The sequence below is a fragment of the Colias eurytheme genome, chromosome 27, assembly GCF_061535395.1.
Source record: "Colias eurytheme isolate Ceu_HAF_F1 chromosome 27, ilColEury1 Martin Lab GWU primary, whole genome shotgun sequence".
In the NCBI taxonomy this organism is placed as follows: Eukaryota; Metazoa; Arthropoda; class Insecta; order Lepidoptera; family Pieridae; genus Colias; species Colias eurytheme.
This window is the reverse complement of record NC_143006.1, coordinates 2,458,274-2,485,716: the sequence shown is the minus strand read 5'-3', so window position 1 is coordinate 2,485,716 and position 27,443 is coordinate 2,458,274. Positions and strand designations below refer to the sequence as shown.

At 31.5% G+C, this 27,443-nt stretch overlaps 1 protein-coding gene across 1 annotated transcript; it reads right to left on the bottom strand.

The window, feature by feature from the left end:
- Nucleotides 1-6,922: 6,922 nt before the first annotated feature.
- LOC149896801 (uncharacterized) lies at nucleotides 6,923-10,585 on the bottom strand. Its single transcript, XM_090117119.1, has one exon. The coding sequence runs from the start codon at nucleotides 10,025-10,027 to the stop codon at nucleotides 8,525-8,527; it is 1,503 nt and encodes a 500-aa protein (XP_089973245.1). The 5' UTR covers nucleotides 10,028-10,585; the 3' UTR covers nucleotides 6,923-8,524.
- Between the last annotated feature and the right edge of the window lie 16,858 nt (nucleotides 10,586-27,443).

The following is a 27,443-nucleotide window of genomic DNA, read 5'->3' as shown; positions in this document are numbered from 1 at the left end:
TATGTAAGAAAACCTTCCAACCATTCTATCTCATCAAAATCCATTGCATAGTTTTAAAGATTTAAGCATACTTAAGGATAGACAGACCGCGATAGTGACATGTTTAATTCTAATAAATATGTGATGAAGATTTTAAAGTGCTTTCAAAAGATGAGAAATGATTAATAAACATTTGAGTTTGATTAAGAGCCGATTTTTCAATGCTTGGATAAAACTTATCCGTCCAATAAAGTATTACACGATAATATTAAAACGTCACGTAAACTGTCAAATACGGGCAATTAGAATACGTTTTTAAAATGGTAGTTTTATACATTTTTCGAAGAATAAATTTTATCCAAGCATTGAAAAATCGGCCCTGAGTATAATATTATGTTGTTTTCAAACTTGCTTTCTTCCTTAGTTGTTTACTATCATAGTGTTACTCATGTAAAAATATATTTGTACCTTTTTTATTTTCATGTCTACGTAAATGTGTTAGTGTAATATGGCCCTTCAAAAATGGTAATAAAGCTGTCTCAAGACCATATATTATATACCAAAATGCACCCTGCAGTCAAAACGCATTATGTAAATCGATGAATTGAGTTATAACACATAATGGGAGCATAATTTCTCCAAACTAAAGTCGGTTACATTATCAGTTAGGGTACAATTTATGATTCGCAGATTTTATCTTAAAATAAGGGTATAAAGAGAGAAAAATAAGTGTTATTTATTGAGAGAGACTATCGTATATTCTTGTGAGATGTAATTTATATAGGTTCCTTGGCTATGTGTAAAGTAAGTATACGTTATAGATATAATATATACTTATACATATATTCCAATGATTCATTGATTTAAATATCTTAGTTTGTGAAGAAGATTTTGAAAGTTTAAACTTCAGTTGTTTTCAGTATAAAATTGGAACATTGGGAAAAATATAATATGTATTATATTTGCAGTATACTAGTAGTATAAGTACACGTATAGATTACATATAATTATGTACTTGGTTATATAATTAAGAAAACATGGTGATTTAAACTTATTTATTTTTTTAATTAATTTGAATGTGTATTAACATTTATTGGTTAGTAATAGACATACAATAAAAGATCAACTTTAATCGTATACCAACAAAAAATCAAATACCTTTTTTTTAAAATCGCTTTTGTATTAAAATCAACGGTCATACGTCATCATTGAGGTATTATTACTACGTATAGAGAGGACACAACGAACAAAATCTGTGCGACAAGCGCAGCGGCGCGGGGAGGGTAGTGAGTCATACACTTTGTAGATATTCTGCCTCTTATTACTTATAAATTAAAACCAACTAATGTAACAAAAAGAATATTATTTATCTTATTAAAAAATATGAATAAACTTATCGATTAAAACCAATCAATGTATAACAACTCGTGTTACAAATAGTGTAGTAGCGATGTCCTCTCTAGTACGTAGTACATAGTAACTCAATGTACGTAATAGATTTCATAATTATATCGATAAAATGAAGCCATTATCAACCCATCAGCTACTATTTTAATTAAAATTCAATCATTTTTACTCTCTTAATTAAATATACTCTTAATTGCGTTAACGTCATTTTAAAGACCACCCAGTCACTATTCGTTATTACTGCAATCATATTTCAATTAATTTACATTTTAATATAGAGGTTTGTGCATGCGGGTGTTAAAACTATGCTAAGATATATATAGATACTAGATACCGCAAATGTATATAGCTACCGTGCCATAGATTAGGAGCTCTTACTTCTCTTGACTTTAATCACTCAGATAGGACACATCTAGCAGCTAATCTACAGACATATTGTGCTGACGCTAAAATAAATAAGAATTGAAGAAATCGGTTTTACTTTACATATTTTCAAAATACTTTTATAATTTGCTGAAAGATGTATTAAACTTGGTGGACTAAAATTTTGCTAGAAATTTATCTAGCTTGTTAACAAGAAATCTTACTATCACTTAAAATTTTGTAAATTTTTGGATAAATTTTCATTTCTAAATTCATGACAAGATAATATGAACGAAATAAACTAATTTAATCTTATAAATGGCACGCTTCTTACTACACACTTTTATGCGATGGCTCTTCTAGTTTTATGTATCAATGGTTACAGCTAATAAAAATATCGTAAAAGCATGTTGCAAGCGTTCAATGTTTTTACTTATAAGTACTCGAGATTTCATAAAAATGACTAATAAAAGACTTCAAAGGAATTAACAATTTACCAAACAGCGTTTTATTTTATGAGAAAATTTTATAATTCCTCATTAATAATAAGATCGGAATAGTTCCTAGAAATATCGTTAAAACATTAATTATAATTTAAAGCGAATTTATTTCCTTAGGAAACAATATGGAATGAAATTCATCACTTATATTTATTTTTAACAAAAAGAAATTATTGACGAAAATATTTCAGAAATCGTATCTAGTTGAATTTGATATTTTGGTATTATATCATTCAAATTCTTTATAATAAAAAATATAACTAATTAGGTTAGCTTTCAGTTATCTGTTTTTTATAAAATCATACATAGTATAATAATATATAATTAGGATAAACATAGAGCTACTATTTTCCTCGACTTTTTTGGGTTGCCTGGTAGAGATCGCTGCCAGCGATAAGGCCGCCTACTGTACATTGATTAATTTATTGTTAAGTTTATAAAATGTATCATATCTGGTGTACAATAAAGTATTTTTCATTCATTCATTCATAGAGCCCTGACTCTGCCTATATTAGTCCGAGACAAAAAAACGAAGTAACTAATAGATTTCATACACTTACTACTTATATAACACACCAATTTATAACTAGTAATTAATGAACAATATATTACTAGTAAATTGTTCATTAATTATAAATTATTCATTTACTAGTCACAATATTAAGTTCATTAGCCCCTGAAACAGAACGTATCTAAACTATTCTCAAGATTCTAGAATATTCTTAAGGCCAATGAAATCTAATTACTTTCTTCTTTCAATTTAACAATTATTTGGCAATCAATTAACTTGAAATTCAAATATTTTCTGCATTTGAACTTTCTATTGAAAATAAACAAATCTTTGATCTAATTAATTAGGCGTGTCGTCCTGTCTGTGCTACGCTATGCAAAAATATTAGTTTAATATAATAAGACGTACATAAATATATAAGACATAATATAATAGAATAGTTAAACAGTTTATCATACACTATTATAGTATTAAGTACAAAAAACAGTGAAATGCTGTACTTAATAATAAATAAGAAAGAGCGACCTTATCACTGAGCAGTAATATCACCAGACAAATTCGAGATGTAAGGTAGAAAAAGAGAAATAATAATATTATGTAATACTAATATTAAGTAATTGTATATAGATAGTTGTATTCGTAATTTATTATCGTTTTCCTTGGTTGGGTTACTTGGAAGAGATGGCTCTGTAGCCATAAGGTCGCCTATTGTGCAAATTGTATTTTATTTTGAGTTATTTCTTTCTCTTGGTGTGTGCAATAAAGTTTTCATTCATTCAAGTATATCTATTTCTCCTAATAGATATTCTAAGATATAATTCGTGATATTTATTTATTTATTTATTTATTTAACATAATATTAATTCTTATGATCTAATTTACATTGATGCAATCATAAACTCATTCAAGTTTTTCTGTGCACCATAAGCCCACAAACCGCTACATATGTTTTAATACTTATTGTTAGTCCTTAATCCTAATAAAAATTTTCTAAGTACCCTCTACTTAGAAAATTTTTAGTGACGAGCGACATCGGTAATCTTGCTGGCCGTGTAAACATACAGTATGATCCTTCCGTGAATCTATAATTTTGTATTATTTGTATTTATATTTAGATAAAATTAGTAATAAGTTCTTATTATTTTATGAATGAACAGTTTAATTATATTTTAGAGTTATTAGAAGGTTTTTTTTTATGATAGTTTATTTATACATATTAACTAAAAAGTATTGCTTTAGTTTTAATTTTAGATTTTTGTGAGTAATTGAAAAGTTGAAAAGTTGTGAGTAATATAGTACGAGTCTTGTAGTGGACATCCATCTTTAATTTTGTATACTCAGTTAATCAAATACAAAGCGTACAGGTAAATGACGCCCACATATAAAATGCTTTTAAGATTTTAATTATTCCCACGGTTCATTTACTTTTTCTTTGAAAATCTTAATAAAGAGGTGTTTCTTAAATGGATTATTTTTTTAATTCTATTTATTCAGAGCAAAATTTATCAAATCAACATTATATCTATATAAATTATAGTCTTTTATTTAATGTAAAGATTAGTTGTACCCCGCAGTTTTCTTCCTGTCTTCACGTGACGATAACGTGCCTATATAGCCTTCCTCGAATTTCGATAAATGGGCTATCTAACACCTAAAGATTTTTTTCAAATAGGATCTAGTTTTTGCGACAAAGATACAGCTTTTACAAATAAATAAAAAATCAAAAGTGATATCTTCTCATAGAAAACAGTTTTATACAAAAAACACTATTGTTAGTCATTGGTACAAATTAGTGAAATATTTTTGAAGTGAAACTTCTTTATCCGGGTTGGAAATAATTTAGTGTAACATTTTTTCGTTACGCGTGACATTTTTCCGTTACGTGCCATCTTTTTCTTATCCCAACGTGATTCGACGTATTTCTATAAAGTTGCATATAGTAAATTATTTTTTGAAAAATATGGTCATAAAGAAGTTTCACTTCTTACGTGTGTACACGCACACATTTTTTTAAAAACTTAAATTATTGTTTTATGTATCTTTAACCTTAATTTCACACATACCCTTTATAACATTAAAAGGGATAAGGAAAGATAAAAGTTTCCACCATCTTCCATGAAATGGTTGGTATAAAAGCAAACAAACTGTTCAACTCTTAAATGGGATAATATCACGGTAGAGTGGAAGGTAAGCTGTAAATACGATTAGAGGAAACGGGAATTTCATTTTATACACTGCCCCGGATTTGTCTGGGTTTTCCTGAAAAGTATAGAAATTTTAATGATACTCAGGTATTATAATTTTCAATGCTGAATTTACATAAATGTTAATTATATTGTGGTTAACAGTGAAAATGATAATATTGGCGATCAAGAAGACTGTAGCTTTCTTTTTCAAAATTTATCTTATCATTTTCAAAATGGGATTAATAATTTTTGAGTTTCTGCTTTACAAACATACGAAATTATTGAGAAAATCTATGAAAAGGTGCGTAAAAAAAGAGCTTATGCAACTGTACACTTAGGAATCGTGTGGCTTTCTGCTCGTGAATTTTCACAATCAGCTTAGTATTTTTTGAGTTTGTGCTTTACAAACATACAAAATTAGTATTAGCATTAAAACCTTAAAAAAGTTATATCCGAAATAAACTCAACTCAACTCAAACTCAACTCAAACATTTATTTATTCAATTAGACTACTTTTAGTAGCACTTTCGAATCGTCATTACATAAGTATTTTTAACATTTACCACCGATTCGGAAAGCAGTATCTATGGAGAAGAACCGGCAAGAAACTCCATAGTTGCTCTTTTAAAATCATATTGTCAATATTACATAATCTGTAACTTAAATCTAACTACATAATATATCATAATATGCCAAAGAACTGTCCTGTGGTTCTTACGCGACAACCCTCCATGGATTTTCATCTTCCATATATTCCTTAATGCTATAATAGGCTCTCTGAACTAATATATTTTTTACATAAGTTTTAAATTTAGCACTACCAAACTCTTTAATATTATGAGGAATTCTATTGTAAAAGCGTATACCTTGACCCATAAATGAATTTTTAACTTTAGCTAATCGGAAAAATGGCATTTCAATTCTATTTCTGTTCCTTGTGCCATAACAGTGTCTATCTCCTACTCTTGTGTGTACGTCGGCATTTTTGTGTACATGCAAAATATTATTAAATATATACTGTGATGGTACAGTAAGGATACCAGTATTCTTAAAGAGATCTCTTAGTGAGTCCCGAGCACGTAAATTATATATAGAGCGAATGGCTCTTTTCTGTAAGATAAATATAGTTTCTATATCTGCTGCCCTGCCCCATAGTAGAATTCCATAGGACATAATACTATGAAAGTAGCTGAAATAAACCAATCTAGCTGTATCTTCATCGGTGAGATGCCTTACCTTTCGGACTGCATATGCTGCTGAACTGAGCTTACCTGCAGCGGTGTTGACATGGGCTCCCCACTGTAGTTTCTCGTCCAATGTTAACCCAAGAAATACAGTCGATTCTGTAGGGTGTAATACCTCCCCGTTCAAGGTAATATTTCTGCTCAACTTTTTAACGTTAGGTAGTAAAAATTCAACACAAGTTGTTTTTTTGGCATTTAATAATAAATTATTAGCAGTAAACCAGTCGGATATGTGTAAAAGAGTACTGTTCACTTCGTCAACATTTGGGTCATGCCTATCCACATTGAATATTAATGAGGTATCATCTGCAAACAGAACTATTTCACACCTATCCTGTAAATAATAAGGTAGATCATTGATATATACCAAGAACAAGAAGGGTCCTAAAATAGATCCTTGTGGAACACCAATGTTAATTGACGCACCGCTAGAACGTTCTCCATTAACAACTACAGTTTGTATCCTATCATGCAGGTATGAGGCTATGAGGTTCTGAGCTTGTCCTTTAATCCCATAGTGATTAAGTTTACGCAATAATGTACAATGTTCAACGCAGTCAAATGCCTTGGAGAGGTCACAAAATATCCCCAAAGCATTTTTTGAGTTTTCCCATGCCTTATATATATGTGTTAGTAGTGCAACTCCAGCATCTGTGGTTGAGCGCCCCTTTGTGAAACCAAACTGTTTGGTGTGCAGCAAATTATTAGAAGCAAAGTGACTAGTCAATTGGTTTAATATTAACTTTTCGAATACCTTACTTAATGTTGGTAAAATCGAGATAGGTCTATAGTTGTTACAGTCTTCTTGATCGCCTTTCTTAAATAGAGGTATAACTTTACTAAGCTTTAGTAAATTAGGAAATGTACCATAGTCACAACACTTATTAAATATGAAAGCTAAATTGTTTGCAATATTTTCTATTATATTATTAACTAAATTTACGGACATTCCCCAAAGATCACAAGTGTTTTTTAAATTAAGTGTCTTAAATGCTGTAACAATATCATTAGCAGTTACGTGACGCAATTGAAATAATGTACTGCACCCCGCAACATGGTCCCTCAAAAAGGTCTCTGCAAGTACTGAAGACGAGTTTAAATTATTAGTAATGCTAGCAGGGACACTACTAAAGAAATCTTCAAAAGCAAGCGCAACATCAGCATTTTTGTCAATAACCATGCCATTATGTACAAGTTTTATGGTATTACTTGATTTGCTTTTACCCAATTCACCATTAATAATAGACCAAACTGTTTTAACTTTATTATCCGAGTCGCGTATTTTATCTCTGATATACAAACGCTTCGCAGTAAAACAAACAATTTTAAAAGTTTTTGAGTAATTTCTAACATATCTAAGAAAAGATGGGTCTTTATTATATTGCTTCATACCATATAACTCATAAAGAACGATCCTACACCTATGTATGCTAGGTGTCGCCCATTTACTAAATGGTAAATCCTTGGTAATATTTAAAGATTTAACTTTAAATATTTTTTCAAATTCATTATGAACTAAATTAAAAAGATTTTTAAACATTTCACAAGGATTATTATGACAGGATTGATCATTCAGTACGGGCAGGTTTTTATTAATATTATCTCTAAATTTATTAATGCCTTTTTTAGTTATAGGCCTAACATTAATTCTTTTAAATTCAGGTAAGCAATCCCATTCAAAAACTACTTTCTGGCCACAGTGATCCGAAGTGAGTGTATTGAGAATATTTTTCTCTAAACAGATGCAGTCGCAGTATATATTATCAATACAGGTTGCAGAAGTAGGTGTAATTCGTGTGGGTTCATTAAAAAGTTTATACAGATTAAATGACTGAAACAAATTAACAATTCGTGTTGCCATTTGTGTTTGTAAAAGTATATCAATATTAAAATCACCACATACTATAACTTTTTTTTTACTCCTACTTAAACGCTTTAATATTTCTTCCATGACTGTCTCAAACATATTATAGTCACTGGAAGGGGGTCTATAAACGCAAACAATAATGTAACGCTCCAGTTCAACACAGGACAGTTCAATGGTCCGTTCTACAGAAAGACTAACAATGTCAGTTCGTTCTTTGCATTTTACACTATTATGTACAAAAATAAGAGAACCTCCATGAATAGCATATGTCCTGAAGTATATACTTTTTAATTTATAATTATCAATATTTATTAACAACTGACATTGTTTAAGCCAATGTTCTGTTACACAAAAAACCTTAATACTATTATGATTTAAAAACAATTCTATTTCTAATAATTTGCTAGCCAAGCCTTGAATGTTTTGATGTACAATAGAAAAGGTCTGCTTAGCTGTTGTCTTATATACTAGTTTAAATCTAGCTTAGGGCTAGATTTTCTGTCAACACTAGGTTGGTGTATATAATTACTACTACATAAAATTATAGTAGATCCAGGGTCTGATACCGAACATGTACCAGACTGGTTAATATTATATGCTATTAACATAGCAAGTTCTCGCTTATATCTAGATGGCAGATACACTGTATTCTTTGTCAAAGTAAAAGATTTAATACACAAATTAATGTCAAAGTAAATAAATGCATCACGATGATGATTTGTTACATTATACAATTTTAAATTCATATTATGAATTAATCTATTTTGTTCTTGTGTCAAACCAGGTAGGTATGGCAATGTACACAACATAAATTTACATTTAGTCTTACTACTAATTTCCAACATTTTTTGAAATCCTACATCAATATCCTTATTTTTTACATTTAAACTATCTCCATATAGTATAATTACAATATTATTCTTATTAAAGCTGAAATGATCAAGTGATTTGATTATATAATTAAATGAACTGTTAGGAGTGCAAATATTAGTGACTTTAAGCCCTAAATTGTTGAGCATAGCGCCAAAACCCTGACCAATATTATCTGACAACACAAAAATTTCCTGCTCGGAAAGGTGTTTAGTTTTTCTAGTTGAAATTGTTGTCACGGGTTTTACACTATGTATGTCTGTGCAGTCAAGCTTATGGGGCGACGTTTGCTCATTGTCACTTTTTGAACACTGACATACATATTTATTGGTCAGCGACTCAAAGCGATCCATATTTTCAGTACTCAACTTAATTAAGTCATCTGCCTGTTGTATATGCTCGTTTATTTGTATTTGAGCAGCAGAATATTTTTGGTTGACATCATTTAACATATGACTTAAAGAGTCTATCTTCTCCTTTAATTCATTTGTTTCTACATCATACAAGATTTTATAATATTCTAGATCCCTATGATATTTGTCTAACTCTTGAACCAGGTTTTTATTGTCTTTCTCTAATTGAACTACATTTTTTAAAGAACTCTTTCTAACAATTGATTGGGTACGCTTGATAAACTTACTTAATCTAAGGTATTTTTTCAACTTCTTATGTGAAGAGAAATTGATTTTTTTAAAGTTTACAGAGCCACTTAACTGTCCACATTCAACTAATTCATCATGAAGACTACTTGGTGTGTTGCATTGCCGCTTGGGATTGTCCTCTTGCACTTCCATTAAGCTACATTCCAACTCTGCGATACGGCTGAGAGCTATCTCATGGTCACTAGAGCACTGCTGGAAGCTGTCCACAACGTCTTGGAGGGCTTTGCACTTGTCTTCACTATAAATGTATTTCATGTGTAGTTCAGCCAGCTCGGCCTTTAGAAGAGAGTTCTTTTTAATTACTTCTTGAATTTCTAATTCACTATCATCCCGCTCTTGTATGAGTTTTTCACATAAAGATTGTGAAGCTTTCAAATCATGGAGTGTAGCTTTTAATTTGTTCTCCATGTCCTTAGCTACTGCCTTGCGGGTCAGCATGTTGTATTTTTTAGTTGCTGAAACAGATGAAAGAAAATGTATGAGATAATTATATTTGAATACTATTATGATAGTACTAAATGTTGATAAGTGTTTAACGGTATGATGTAGTAAAGAGTAAAGAATAATATTGTCTGGGGCGATAAGTTTTTGTCTTCTAAATTGCTTCCAACTTGTCAAGCAAAGTGAGACGGTAACTTTTGTGCCAATGTATTTATTGTGACGTAGCTCATTAAATATGAGCGGTGTTGGTATAACAAATGAATGTAGGTGTTGTTTATAATTAAATATGAAATTATAAAACTAGTACTCCCCTGGTTTATGGAAGAAGTTTGAATTTGGATAACCGTTGACTCGTTGACCTCCGCGTTATACAAAACGTTGCGTAGATCCCATAGAAGGTGTGTTTCACAATAATTTTCACTTGTACATCAATGTAATGGTTAATAATTACTAATATTTTCTATTTAAGTACTATACAATTCGTTTTAAATAATTTTATAATTTAAAATCTAACAGCTGATGTTAACTTTGCTGTTGACACCTGTCAACACCTAAAGTATATTTTATCCCGTGAAAGAATTTTCAAAATCAGTTGCACAATTTTTGATTTTATGCCTTAACATAAAAACCAAATCTTTCCTCGTTATAATATTAATGTAGCTAAAAATTCCTTTAAAAGTTGCAGGGACCTATAAATAACGTCATACAAGACCGATGTCAAGATATTTTTACTTTTTACTAATAAACCTGGTTCGTGCTTCGACGTTCTTTGGTTTTGTTATTCATTTCCCTCTTTTTGCAAAGCCTTTGGGCAAATGACAGCCGATTTTGTAGCGAACATTGCAACAAATTATTTTCTTGTAATAGCTACCTTAGGGTATCGTATCAATTTTATGAACTGCTAAATACTACTTCAGATTACTAAATATTACCACTTTATGCTGCTAAATAGGTCCTGCTGCCTTGTGCAGTGGTTAAGGCGTGAGCGTGGAGCCGTGGGGACCTGGGTTCGAATCCCAGTGACTAACAAAAATGTCTCGGTCTGGCACGACATAGAAGACTGATCAGTGATCACCTAGGTATCTACTTGTCTGTAAAGAAAATCTATCAGTGAATCATATGCATAATAAATCTATTCTATACCTGCCCCCCTATGCAAGTGGCTTTCTGTTAGCGTAGCGTTCAATAGAATAGACTACGAATGTATGAGATTGACGTAAGCTGTAGGTAATTTTATCTACAGCTTACGTCAATCTCATACATTCGTAGTCTATTCTATTGAACGCTACGCTAACAGAAAGCCACTTGCATAGGGGGGCTGTGCCCATACCCCACTAAGGGACACGGGAATTCACCAAATACTACAGTTAAAGGAAATAAATTATTAACATTAACTTGTACCTTTTTCAGTAATAATGAATCAACAATAAACTTAACAATCACTAGAGATCTAAAAAATCAGAAGTTATTGTTTTATCTTTTTAATTCACGATAACAACGGACACAAAGCGTTCTTAAAAAAAGAAACACTTACTAGGTGTATATTTAAGACCGTTCCTTCAAAAAACCGGTACACAACACAACGGGCAATCAAATCCTGTCCTCATTATCACAGAAAAATAACCTTTAACACAGCTGATTAAAGCTCATATTTCTATACATTTTTGTTCAATTAGGCTGTTTTCAAACTTCTTCGTTTTGGGCGTCCGCTACCGAGGTTGTATTGGCGTTTAATTATTATTGGAATAAGATGCCGCCAAAATTTATGGTCCACAGTGTAATTGAGATAAGTTTGCCCGCGGGTTAAAAATATAGGTAGTCAGTTTTAAACGTATTGTAATTTATACAACTGTTAAGTACTGCAATAAATATGTGGGAGTTAATGTTAAATTGGGCTTAGATTTATTAGTGTTAATACTTGAACATTCAATCAATTATATTTCATTCAGTTTTACAAGCAAATGTAATAATATAATACTAGTAGAAATGCTATTCATATTTTTGATCGGATTTCGATGAAAATAAATATATAGAGCCTCTGTGATAGAGCCTAATATAGAGTACAAGTTTAGACATGAATACATACATTAATTTAAAGTATTTCTTGTTAGTTTGAATGCGCTAAACTCAGGAAATACTGATCCGTATCCAAATATCTTTCTTTCTTTCATCGTTAGATATAGGATACACGGGTGAAGCCAGGGCGGATCGCTAGTAATCTATATATATAAAACTCAAAGGTGACTGATATAGTGATCTATCAACGCACAGCCCAAACCACTGGACGTATCGGGCTGAAATTTGGCATGCAGGTAGATGTCATAACGTAGGCGTCCCCTAAGAAAGGATTTTGATCAATTCTAGACGATTTGGACCGACTTAATACCTACTGTTCTAATAACAAATTAAATCTTAGTGTTCCCAAATGTCACACTATTACTTTTACAAAGAATAGGAATCGTATTCTATTTGACTACAATCTTTGTAATGAAACATTAGATAAGGTTACGTATTTGCGAGATCTTGGAATCACTCTCGACGAAAATCTTCACATGAATTTACATATCGCTAACATCACCAGTAAAGCTTATAGAATGTACGGTTTTATAATGCGCGCATCGTTAGAATTCAAAAAGCCTTCTACGTTTATACACTTATTTACGTCGTTGGTCCGTCCGCAATTAGAGTATGGCTCGTTCGTGTGGGACCCATTTTACAACAAGTACGCGGATATTATTGAAAAAGTTCAAAAAAGGTTTTTCAATACCATGAACTACAGATGTCATAAAAAATATATCCCATATTCAGACGTTTTGAATAAATACAAATTTTTGACTCTTAAAAATAGGCGTTTGCTCCTTCAGACCATGTTCTTGTACGGAATTTGTAATAACAAATTTGACTGTCAGTATCTCGTGAGTAAATTATTTTACACCGTGCCACGAACTGTATACCGGCGAAAGCTGCGCACTTATCATCTATTCGCTACTGAGGCATGTCGTTCGAATGCTGGCTTGCGCTCCCCTCTACGTCATGTTGTTGACAATTTTAATAAAAATTTCTCTGACCTGGACATTTTTTCGAATTCAAAATTTAAGTTTCGAAGAGGTTTAGTTGATCTGCTCTTAAACATGCAATAACCTATCTTATTTTGCGTCCCTCTACTTTTATCTCTAATTCTTAATTTATTTGATTTTTATTGCCATGGCTAAGTGCACATTTATATTTATTTTTTCTTATTCGCATTTGTTGCACGTATCAAAATGTATGTATCCAAACTGTGGATAATGTTGTTGGTTGGACAGTTATACCTGTATTTAGATTAAGTTTTATTGTACAATTTACCACTGTTCTGCTGTTTATTATCCCTAATAAAGAAAAATAAAAATAAAATAAAAATAAAATTCTACCCCCAAGAGAATACAATAGGGGATGAAAATTTGTATCATATTTGTTTATCTTTTCCACGCAGGCGAAGCTGCGGGCAACAGCTACAGCTAGTAAATTAATAAGATTAAAGTGTGAGTTGGACGCGTAGGAAAGTTTCTGTATATTATATGACATTCATCTTAATCTTAATCTTAAAGGCGAAAGTTTGTATGGATGTATGGATGTATGGATGTTTGTTACTCTTTCACGTAAAAACTACTGAACCGATTACAATGAAATTTAGCACACATATAGAGGGTAACTTGGATTAACACATAGGATAGGTTTTATCCCGGAAATCCCACGGGAACGGGAATATATGCGGGTTTTCCTTTGCAAACGCGGGCGAAGCCGCGGGCGGAAATCTAGTATTATATAAATTAAGTTTGCCGTAGAACTTGCGTCTTCATGTCATATGAATAGTTAGTTTTCCAACTATAAATAGGACATCTCATTTCTCCAAGGAATTATAGGCCTATATACATATATTATGTTTAATACTAACAGCTAGTCCTGATATTTTAGTTTATGATAGTTTAGTTATAATACTAGCTGTGCCCCGCGGTTTTACCCGCGTTGCTCTGCTTCTTTTTGTCTTTTCCGAATTAAATATAGCCATCCTCGATAAATGGGCTATTTAACACCGAAATAATTTTTCAAATCGGACCAGTAGTTCCTGAGATTAGCGCGTTCAAACAAACAAACACACTCTTCAGCTTTAGATAAGATAGTTTTAATTCAGTGTCACAAGTTTAAATACATACATCTCTTTTACATAATTTATGAGTCTAACCTAATTTATTCATACCAGAATTTCACCCAACACAAAAGAAGTTATTTATGTTTTTTCTATGGAAATAAAAAGGTCCCGCGATACAGACCATGACTGGTTTTTGGTTCATTCTTAATTAAATAAAATATACTATTTATTGTCTCTGACTTTGCTTTAAATGTGAAATATTGATTCGCAAAAATCGGTTCTGAGTAAAGCGAATTACAAAAACAGTAGAGAAGAGCAATTTTCTTTTTAGTTACCTACAAGTTAAAATTCCGTTCCGTTTCCGTTTTAATCGATCCAGCTCTTTCGTAGATTTGTCGAAACAAACAGACAAATTTAAAAATTCTGTATTGTAGGCAATTCTTTCTTTATCTACATAACTACATTACATTTACATCTTACGTTAAAATCGACAAGGTATTAAAAATATTTTAGCTCTATGTTTACTTGTCAATAATTGTTTATTTGGTATAAATTTACATAATACTAGCGGCCCGCCCCGGCTTCGCCCGTGGTACATATGAAAAATAGATGTTGGCCGATTCTCAGACTTACCCGATATGCACAGAAAATTTCATGAGAATCGGTCCACCCGTTTCGGAGGAGTATGCAGACTAACATTGTGACACGAGAATTTCATATATAAGATTATTAGGGTAAAATACCTATAGTTTACTAATGAAAAACTATTTTTTTAATGTCTGATATTTTTATCATTAAATCGCTACATAAATTGAACCTTTCGTCTACAATATTACAATACACTGAAACTCTAACAAACGGACCATTTTACTTATTTATATAGATAATACCAATTAATCACAAGAGCTGACGCGGGTCAAACTTGTGTAATGAGATAACAGAATCACGTAACCATAATTACATTTAAAGAGGCCCTGGTTAAGGTTTGATCCTCTAGAGGTTCTTGGTCCTTTGTCCCTATAATTGTAAGGGATACGTATTAAATGGATTCGAATGTGTCTCTATTACCTATAATATTATAAAACTAGCTTTCCGATGCGTCTTCGTCCGCTTTGTCTGAAATCTAATAAACTACATGATATAGTAAATCTTTCGGCGAGAACCACTGTATTTATTAAAAAAAAAACATTAAAATCTGTTGCGTAATTTTAAAGATCTAAGCATACAGACTCACAGATAGCGAAAAGCTTGTCTTGTATGAACGTACCTACTATGTAGTGAACAAAGTTTTTTTGTCCGGTTGTCAAAAAGTACGTACATTCAACGTTGTACGTAAGCTTTTGAAAATTCAATCATAATATTATGTTTAAGTTACTTATTATTAAGCTGTATGAATGTTATTTTATATACTTTTTTCAATATTTGCATATAATATATTCCTTAATATTAAAAAATGCATCTGTCGTAAAAATACAAGACTTTATTTCTTGTTTCTTGTTCTGCAATCATTTTCCTGAAAATTAACCTTACAATGATAACATGATGATAACGATAATCATAAAAAATAACCACGCTCGCTGTAAAGTCTTAGAAATAAAGAGTTGATAGCAAAATTAATAAAACGCGTTTAAAATCCCTTATTATCTTTAATTTCTAAACTTATAATACTTACGTAAAATCAAACACAAGAAAATATATTAATATACAAAATATATTAATTATTATATAATACTCAATATGAAATTACTATTATATAAAAAATGTGTGCGTGTACTAGTGTACACACGTAAGAAGTGAAACTTCTTTATGACCTTATTTACTTTATGCAACTTTACAGAAATACGTCAATCACGCGTGGTAGGAATAAAAACAGGATGGCGCGTAACGGAAAAATGTCACGCGTAACGAAAAAATGTTGCACAAAATTTTTTTCCAACCTTTCCAATTCTTGCACTTTTATTTAATAAGCACCACCATGTTTACTTTATTTATTTTCCTCGTCTTTTTTGGGTTGCCTGGTAGAGATCGCTGCTAGCGATAAGACCGCCTTCTGTAATTTGAATAATTAATTGTTAAGTTTATAAATTGTATCCTAAATGGTGTACAATAAATTAATATTCATTCATTCAAATTACTTCCTTTTACAGAATATTCTATAATATAACTTTCAGCTTGTTTTAACTCTCGAAACTCCATGCAGCCAATAGTTTAATATTTAATGCCCTTAAAAGAGATATTTTCCCGGAAGCAATTTGTATTTTGAACAACTCAATTTGTTTACCTATTTGGAGTGAAGTCAAAATATTTTTATTTAAGGGCTTGGTCTAGTAGTGCAAACAAATGCATCCTGTCATCCTATATGTAAATAATACAAATGTACTAAGGGAAAGTTGCTCCACTTAATTTTTATAAATTAAATCATTCGTATGCATAATTTAATATTCGTAATAAGTACCTAAAATGACAATTTGAAACAATTTTCGTGAAAATTACACCAGTTGATTCTCTTTATAAGTACACAAAATTTGCGAATACGTTCTATTGATATCTTCAACTTCATGTTTATATAACTGATCAACTTTAACAAAGAAATTTGGACGAAATATAAAAAAAAATAAGCTTTACATACAAAATGCATAACTCTCTACATTTTTTTAGACCTAAGTTTCTTAGTGAAAGTTGTTCAGTTTCACTAATAAAACGGATAAACAAATTTTGTATATAATAAAAAAAATGTAATGTTTGTGTAAAAAATTATAAAATAGAAAAATGTGCAAATGAAAACAAAAGATATTTATTTCTGACTAGCTTCAGCCCGCGACTCCGTCCGCGCGGATGTCGGTCTTCGCGTGGATGGTTTATTTCTCCATTTTGAACTGGGAAGACGTTTCTCACTAAATTAATATTAGACGATCATGATTCACTCCAGTCCAAACAGCAAATAAGCAGACTTCTACTTCTGCAACGTTTAGTTGTCCCTGAATTTGGAAAAAATAGTCATGATTCTTATCTATGACAAAAGTGTTATTTTTTTGCATTGTATTTCAAACATTAAATTTTTTATTTTTAACCGCATCTTCCGCATTCATGTCTTTTGCCGGAATTAGACATTTAACTTCTACTAGTCCCATTTTCCCTTCTTGATATGGGAGTGTATAAAGTAAATTTTTTAGATATTTCTCGTTATACTTTTAAAAAGTTATTATTGTCATTTTGCTCATTAGGTAAAGTAATTTCGATATCAGTTTTAAGTTTTTTGATACCTGCAATAATAACGTCATAATCGCCTGCACATACTTATCGATTACACCCTGTATACAATCCACCATCCACATTCATAATGTTTTCCTGCCCTCCTCTCCTTTACGCTGTTCACCGATACATTTTAAATCAGTAAATCTGCTTCCACTGAAGGATGTTTCATTGTGATCAGCAAATTTTCACCACTGTTGTCGATTATTTGTTTTTCATTTTTAATCAGCAATTGGGAATCATCAGTTTTGTTTTTTGCAGATTGGTGATGTACCCTAACAATACGTCGAAAAGGGAAAGCATCAACGAATTATCGTTTTCGTCCTCTTTTTTTATTCTGTGCGTCTCTGTTACTTGTGTTTGTTTAGTTCTCAACACCCATTGAATTTTCTATGTTATTGTGATCTTCCATTACATCTGAGTTTTGATGATGTGATGATGATCCATTCATTTTAATATTGGTAAATAGAGTTGGTGGACCAAACTAGAAATGGTGGACTAAATTTGTCAGCGCGTCTGTAAGATCAGAATATAAAACCAACATCCTGTATTTAAGTTACAAAATTAATAATCAAACAACATGCCGCTACGTTTAAAATGACTAGAAGAAAAAATTGAAACACCTCGACATATTTGGAATTTTGGAGTAAACAAATCATTTTCCCCGTATGTCCCAAGTTCAAGTTCTCAATACAAGTTTATATTATATTTCGTATTTCTCAAACGAAAAATAAACATTTTTGGAACTTCAAAAAAAAATTATATTATTATAAGAAAATTTATGAGCTTACTTTAGTTTTAACTAGCGACCCGCCCATGCTTCGCATGGGTGCAATGGCGCGGCCGCGGCGGCCGGCCGGTACCGCCACAAACGCTACGTCCCGCAATTTTTAAATCTGTAATATTATCTTCGAAAATATTCACTTAAATCATACGGTGTAAAGGGCCATATAGATCTATATTAAATGAACAATTTATTCAAGGTATTTAATTGGTTAAGGATTAATGCTGTATTGGTTAAAATCGCTTCGAAAATTAGCCATTATTTGTCGTAAAAAGTAAATGACAAAAAAAGTTATTGTGGATTATCCATAAGAGATAGACATATACCATCACGGACTTCTCTGTAGACATTTTCAATGTGTACAATACTTAGTACATTATTTTGATAAAACTCGTAGGGTTCAGCCTGCGTTTGCAATGTAAGCGGAAAAAATGTAATTATTTACGACATCACATTAGAAACCTCAAAAATAACAGTACTTCTCCACTATTTAATGGATGTTATTATACATAAAAACCTTCCTCTTGAATCACTCTATCTATTAAAAAAAACACATCAAAATCCGTTGCGTAGTTTCAAAGATTTAAGCGTACAAAGGGACATAGGGACATAGGGACAGGGAAAGCGACTTTGTTTTATACTATGTAGTGAAGAAACATACATCCCTTTACTGACACCCCGTAAAATAAAGAAATTGTTGCCAATCACCTTTGTAATCTATTTGGTTTCATTAACTTTATGTTCGAAGATAAATTTTTGTCTAGTAGTTACACGCATATTTTTTTCGTTTATTTTCCATATCGAAATCAAATGTTTAAAAATATGAATATTTGCATAAAACTAAGATAAAAATAATCAATTAACAAAAATATTAAATTTAATGAAGTAGAGCAACTTTCACTTCGGTATGAAGGAAAATCGAGCGTAGAGCAGAACGCTCCGGCCCAAGGAGCGCGACTGAAGAAATTCGCTAGGATTTTTTCTAATTATTTTAAATATTTTTTTTTAATATTTAAAGAATTATCAAAATTCAAAAAAAAAACTTTTTAAAGGATTAATACTCATTGGTCTTCAACCAACTCGAATAAATTAATGGAAAAAATAACTTTTAGCAGTATTTATCAATAGATTTTGTAAGGCAAAAAATGGGAAATTTAATGAATTTATAACGTTCTAATTAAGAAAATCATAAGTTTTTCGGCAATTGTATTCAGCAGTTTTTAATAACGACTATATAAGGATAATAATGCGCTGATCAGATTGTGTAAATTGTAATCGGTTGCAACGTAGTGAGTGCACAAACTTAGCTCGAAATGTCTTTGGGGGAAAGAGACTTATCTTGAAGGCCTGATTAAGGTAACATAAAGTAACTTTATAAATGTGAAAAAATTCACGCGCATTGCGTATATAACACTAATTGATAAACAAGAAAAAAAAAATTCAGTTTATCATTTCATTAGCCGGGAAAAAATTGTCAAATAACTTGTTGAAAACGCAATTTTGCTAGACTGCAGCCTTAATAATTTTTTACCGTTATAACGTTTTGGCGTTTTAGTAAGCTTTCCAAAGTGTCTAAAACTTAACAAATTAAAACTTCAATCTTCTTCGCGAAATCAGTCTATCAATTAAAAAAAATCGTATCAAAATATATTTCGTAGTTTTAAAGATACATTGTTACAAAACTAGTAACAATGCGCGGCTTCACTCACATAACAATCTTACAAAAGTAAATCTTTAGGGTAAAAATGAAATTATCCGCACCTTTTGTAAAAAAAAAATAAACATCTCCTCCAACATTGTAATTACTATATATTATAAAACAAAATCTCCGTCTCGTCCTTTAATCTAAAAAACTACTTAGGTAGCCAAAGAGCTATTCCATGGATTACAAACCAAATTATCTTCAAAAGTGACTCAAAATTTGATGAATGTCATTTTGAATAATATTTTTTCTTCGTTCTACCTTGTGTTGTTTCTTTTACAATTAAAGCCGTTAAAAAACAAAAACCTAAATACAACACTACAGCATGATCAACAAGATCATTACATGGATTACAAACCAAACGTGCATAAACATAATCAGCAGGCCGAGACAAATGGCAGACGAATAGAAAAACGCTAAGGAATAGAAACTGCTGTCGCTAATTATTGACATAAGCTCATGAAAATTTTGCTCGTGGTCGTCGTCGTCGTTGGTAGGGTGACCAAATCCTTAGCAAAACATCATACGCTTATAATTTTAATTTAATTAATTTAATTATGTCTTATGTCTATGGCTTATGTCAGTTAGTATCGATAGCGGATTCTATTCCTTTGCGTTTTGACGTTTGTCTCGGCCCCCTGTTATCACTGACCGCATCATATCGATGACACGTCGCTTCGACTCAGTGCAGTGTACAATTACCGCGATGTTTACGGTTTTTGCACAAATGGCAGTTAATTTGTAACCCGTTTGCTGGTTGTTTTTATTGCAAAACGACGTTGATGAATGCTTTCGTAGGTCGCAAACGATTTATTATAATTATGATCACTAAACAACATACAAGATGTTACTAAACTTATTTTTTGGCCAGGAATAGTTTTTTTTATGCAAAAGTTACGCGAACTTTTAATATAAATAATTTAAACTGCTTATATCTAAATATAGAATTCTCGATCACTGTGTTTGTTTAAATTCTACAGAAATGGCTTGATCGATTCTGATTAATAATTGTGTGCGTATTGGGATAGACCTGCGAATCAGTTGAACTATTTTTCACACCCATAAATGATAAGAGTAAGGCAGAACAACGTGTGTAGGTAGTAGGTACACCTATAAAATACTAACAGTAATTAGTAACTGACATTTTTAGGTAAGACACATTTCCTTGCTATTCCCTAAACTAAATCCAAATCCATATATTTACACCTAAAACTCACGGTCCACTTTACAATTCCCAAGAACACGTTTTGCTGAAGTTTCAAAATTAACTGCATATAAGTCACTTGCACCTGGCTTGTCATAAATACTTGGCGATCACGTGCAAACTGCACTTTATCATGTAAACGTGTTGGTGACATTGTAAACTTGGTGTAAATGCTAGTATTATAAGCGATAATACTACTAATATTAATGCATCATGCTTCTTTTATAGAATAACTTGCTTTTGTTATGAAAAATAGCTGTTTTATGATTCTCACACCTATCCGATATGCACACAAAATTTCATGAAATCGGCCGAGCAGGAGGAGTTTCGCAGGAGAATGGTAACTAACATTGTTGGGCAAAATCAACTGTAGCTTACGTGTGCTTTGTGTATAATTTTGCATTACAACAAGTACCGCCACCTTACAAACTTTTGGATTTATAATATTAGCACAGATAATAAGACCAATAGGAGCGGAGAAATGCGGATATAATCGCGGGGTACAGTTAGTATAATATTGTTTGCTATAGGTACGTAAAATATGTTTATATTCTTGTTGTAATATGAACCAGTGCATCCAGGTTGCGGTCAAGTACAGTCTAAGTTATTTTAAATCAAAGAGCAAATCTTCGTTTATTCCTTAAATTATTTATTAGCTAATTTCTTAAAAATTTCGTTTATAATTCAGAATACTTTGATGTGCATAAAATCTATTATAGTATCTATTTACATACCTAGTTTTTTACTCATCTATCGGTACAATAGTGGAAACCTGCTAACTCTATCTAGTACATAATATATGTAGTGCTAGCTACGCTCCGCGGTTTTACTCGTAGTGCTCCGCTCGTGTTGGCTTTAGCGAGATTATATTATATAGCACTAGCTTTCCGCCCGCGGCTTCGCCCGCGTTTCAAAGAAAAACCCGTTCCCGTAGGATTTCCGGGATAAAACCTATCCTATGTCCTTTCTCGGGTATCAAAATATCTCTATACCAAATTTCATGCCAATTGGTTCAGTAGTTAAGGCTGTGTACGCGGTCCGTGCGCTGTTTGGCTCAAATATGTGATTTTTCAAACCAGATTGTCCATCAACCACTTATCTTACAAACATATGAATTACTAATAATTTTAGGAAATTTTATTGTCTATGTAGTTAGTTAAGAGTTTTTTTCAATTAATACAGTATTTCTGAATACCATCAAGATAACTGAGCCGATGATTACTTGATTTCACTTTTAGTGTCAATTTCGAAGCTAAAAATATCTGAAATTGCTGACAGATCTAACACACAATTATTTTTAACTAACTGCAAAAATGCTTATTAAAATAGTTAGTTAAAAGATTTTTTTATTTTGGACTCCTAACTTACGAAATTAAAATCCGAACAATGTGAATTTTTTTAGAAATTATAGTCGACAAAATGATTATTTTCACCAAGATATTTGACTTTATTGAATATAATTTATACATATTGCAATAAAAGAATGTCTTACTTATAAGATAAAATTTAAAAAATCAACTAAGGTACCTCTATTATTTTTCTACAATTTTTTTTAAAGTACTATAAAACACTGCGCGCGACCCGATTAAAATCAGTCGGCAGCGAGCCTTTCCAGAGAGAGGACATGTTGCTCGGCGCTCTGCTGTGGACCTATGCTGTTCATAGTAAAAGGATAGCGCAAGCCGCGATCTATCGTAATAGATCGCGGAGTTTTTGACTTGCGTTAAATAGAATATGCGCTCTTAAGGCGTGATTGAGTAACAGACAGACAGACAGAGTTACTTTCGCATTTATAATATTAGTATGGATTATATATTTATATATATATAAGTAAACGAACAAACTCTTCAGCTTTATAATGTTAGTATCCTACTTATCTTAATCTTAATCTTAATCTTAATCTTAATACTATTATAAAGGCGAAAGTTTGTATGGATGTATGGATGTATGGATGTATGGATGTATGGATGTATGGATGTATGGATGTTTGTTACTCTTTCACGTAAAAACTACTGAACCGATTACAATGAAATTTAGCACACATATAGAGGGTAACTTGGATTAACACATAGGATAGGTTTTATCCCGGAAATCCCACGGGAACGGGAACTATGCGGGTTTTCCTTTGAAAACGCGGGCGAAGCCGCGGGCGGAAATCTAGTACATAATAAATGCATGTTACCAATCTCCAAACCATTGATTTCGCTACTTTACTACTTTAATTCTAAATTAAATAGTTTTTTCTTTCTTTCTTTCTAAATTTCATCAAAGTCGATTCAACTTTTTGAACGTTATAACAAGGTTTAACTGAATACACGAATATTTAATGTTCATTTTGAAACTTACTATTTTAGTAGAGAGCATTTTAGTCTCTTAACATGAGACGAATATAATATAATACATATTTTAATACGTTCTCTTAGTAAAGCGATTTCTTGGAAGCTCATATAAAGGGTAGACAGATATTATGTATAAATTGCGAGCAGCGTAGGGTGTATAATGTTGTATGAAATTCGAATATAGAGAATATTCAGCTTGTTAATATAATGCTTTTTCATACTTTAAGAAACATATTTAAATTATATATTTTGTAAAATTCGGTGACAATTAATATAACATAATTAACTATCGTGTGATTGTACATGTCCAGATTAAATAGTTATTACAATAAAGTAAAATTGTAAATTTTCTTTTGTAAATTTCTTCTCCTTAATAAAGAAAACATTAATAAATGAATTATCGAAATCGGTCTAGCAATTCGCGTGATGCCATGAGCAAGGGTAATAGAGATTCATTTATAGAGATATAATAGAACCTAGTTTGTAAGTACATATATACTACGACAATTCAGCATCTAATGACGTCACAATTATTGGCAAGAAAATCGCTCAAACTCACACCAAGGATATATAATTTTATTGATCCCTTGATATACGATAGTCACTCAATACCTATTTTACATAGGTCTCATAAAATCGATGGTTTATATGACGGTTGCGAATGTCTTGAATATTTTATGATACATCGTATGTAGTAGAAATGTATAATAAAATCGGTCAAGTGCGAGTCGGACTCGATAACTAAGGGTTCTGTACAAAGATTAAGAGTAAGTGCAAAAAAAAGTTTACTCATTCAATTTATGAACTCGATTTCTTATTTATTTACTTATTGAGTATCTTTTGCTATAGCGGCAACATAAATACATAATGTCTGAATATTTCATGTGTCTAACTATTACAGTTCATGAGGTACAGCCTGGTCACAGACGGATGCACATACAGACAGATAGATGGACGAAATGTCCCGGAAATAGAGTCCCGTTTACCCTTTTGATACGGAACCCTAATTATCACACCAATGTGAAGTAACGTGCTTGTATTCCCAAAGGGGTTGAATCGAACATCGAACTTCTGTTCGATTACGGAAAAACTATACTTTTTTTTATTAACAATAGGCAGAGGTATGGCCACAATCCCACCTGATGGGAAGCGGCGATGTGGCCTACTTGGTTGCACGTCTGCCTAGAAGGAGCCTATTCACCCTAGCTTTGAAGAGGTCCAAGTTGTATTGTTCAGGAAAAATGGTGTTAGGGATACTAATATTATAAAGCTGAAGAATTTGTTTGGACGCGCTAATCTCAGGAGTTACTGGTCCGATTTGAAAAATTCTTTAGGTGTTAGATAACCCATTCATCGAGGAAGGCTATAGGCTATATACCATCACGCTAAGACCAACAGGAGCGGAGCCACGTGGGTGAAACCGCGGAGCGCAGCTAGTAGAAAATAATTTTAATTAAATTAAACCTTATAATATCTATCCACAATATAATAAAATTCACATATAATTTAAAAACGGATTCATATTTTATTCGACGTTCATTATCATATTTTATATTTGCAAACATTATTAACATAACAAAACAAACATTAGCCACAATAAACCGACTAATTCAAACACGTTAAGCTCTGATAAAACAAATTCAATAAATCCCATACTAATTACTTTAGGCTCACGTAGAGCTGTCACTGTAAACTATAGTTATATCCACATATAGTTTGGAATACGGGAGTAACTTTTGTAAACCGCAAATGATTTCTAGTTGGTCCAGTAAATTAGCCGCATACGGGCTTCAACTTTTCAATTAATGACCGCTTTAAAAGTGCGGTTTAAACTCGGTTTAAAAATTTTGTGGAGTTGTTTTTTGTGTGTACGAATTAATATTTAAACGGAGTTTAAGCTTATATTATTATATTTTTTATTATTTTAAATGCAATAAGTAAAATATTATAAGCAAAAGGTAAATTGTCTATTAAGTTTTTGCATACCATTTAATTGTATCGAAACAATTTGATGTATATTAGTAATAATTTTTTAAAACAGTTATTCGTCATAAATGAAGATGGCTCAAAATTATATAAATAATAACATAGAAACAGTATTTAAATCTATTTCGATTTGCAAATTAACGCATGTAAGTCTTAGATAGAATAAAAAGAATCAGTGAATATAAACACATAAACATAATATTAAAAAGCTAAAAAGTCCTTAACGTTTTAAGTCTCCAAAAGGGTATTTTATTATCCCAAATTCATTAAAAGTATCCCTCAAAATAGTGTTTCACAACCTCGTAAAATTAATTCAATTCCATTTAGGACGTAACACACACAGGCTTAACCCTTCACCCTAATTATTTTTCCGTTTTTAAGGCTTAGCATCCTAGGGCGTAAAGCTTTCCTTTAAACTGTATATTTTATAAGCCATTTATTAGATTTCTTTTTACAAGCTCTAAATAGCTGGAAACAAGCGACTTGGCTGAGAGCCAAGTACACAGCGTTTGAATTAATGACGGCCCGTATCTTTATGTTTTATAAAATAAAATGTTGCCTCGTAAATTGGATTTTTATGCCAAAGGAAAATGGGCAAGCGATTATTGAGTTAAATGTTGAACGATGAAATTATTAAGTATTAGGTTATAGATTTTGGTGTAAAAAGTTATATATTTTGATAATTCAAACTTGTACTTTTATTCGGTACAAATTTCTGTTTCATCATTCAATTTTACGAGTCCATTAAATTATAGTTTGATTATATCCGATGATTTGTGTAACAAATAATTAAATGTTATTTATACTAGTTATGCCCCGTTGTTTATTCCGCATTGCTCCGCTCATTATGGACTGAGCGTGATGATAATATAGCATATAGCTTTCCTCGATAAATGGACTATCTGTCAGTGAAATAATTTTTCAAATCGGACCCATAGTTTCTGAGATCAGCGCGTGCAAAATAAACAGACAAACTCTTCAGCTCTATAATATTAGTATAGTAATCTTAATATATTATTCTAGTATATACCTACTATTACCTAGAAGAAGTCTTTATCCATTAAAATCTGTTAAAATGCTTTCAGACGTCCTTTCAAGGATTTCAAAGGGTATATACAGATAAACAAGTGGCGACGGAGGCTTTCACCAAATGAACTGTCTTCACTACCGAGTGACAGTTTAAAGCAATGCTTAACAGGGTTCTATGGGATATTTATTTGTCTTTGCTATCAACACTGATCTAAAGATCAAAATTAAAATTAGTGGTGTTTTGTGCATGTAGAAGTTTTGTAAAGTGATTAGTAGATAATTTATTTTCTTGTTGAAATGAAAAGCAAGCTTTGAAGTGTTTTTTAATGATACTTCTCTAGGCGCGTTAGGAGTTAAATTTCAAAGTCGCATATGCCAATACCGTCACGTCATGGGATAAGGCGACGATTTTGATATTTTTTAATCTTGTGAAAGAAGTTTCACTTCTGACACGTTTGCTCGGCACAGACGCTCTTTTTTTCTTCGCATCTTTTTTTCACGTAGAGCCCCTATATGATTTCTGAAAATAAAAAAAAATGATTCAGTTAGTTCGTATCCTATAATATTATAAGCATTTTATTTGTTCTAAAACTAACCTAACACTATTAGTACATCAGAATTCAGATGCCCGTAGTTTCTATGTTTATTAATAATAAAATTACTTTTCTTCTGAACGCATTAAAGTGAAAAGTAATTTTCTTGAGCTAGCTTCGTAGCCTTACGTCGTGTGGTTGCGCTCATATCCAGGGAAATTTTCACGCCCTGTTTCAAAGCCTTAATAATTTGTATCTTACAACACAAGTAATTACATCGTACTTTAAGATTTTCTTTAACAAAATTAATCAAAAATGATTTTGCTAACGGCTTTGCTAAGGTTGACCGGCTATGCGGATAAAATGCGCATATTACTTCATAAATGTACCTTTCAATGGTTAAAATCGATCGAGTTGTTCTTTTTTATCGTAGCAAACAATAAATAAAAAATCAT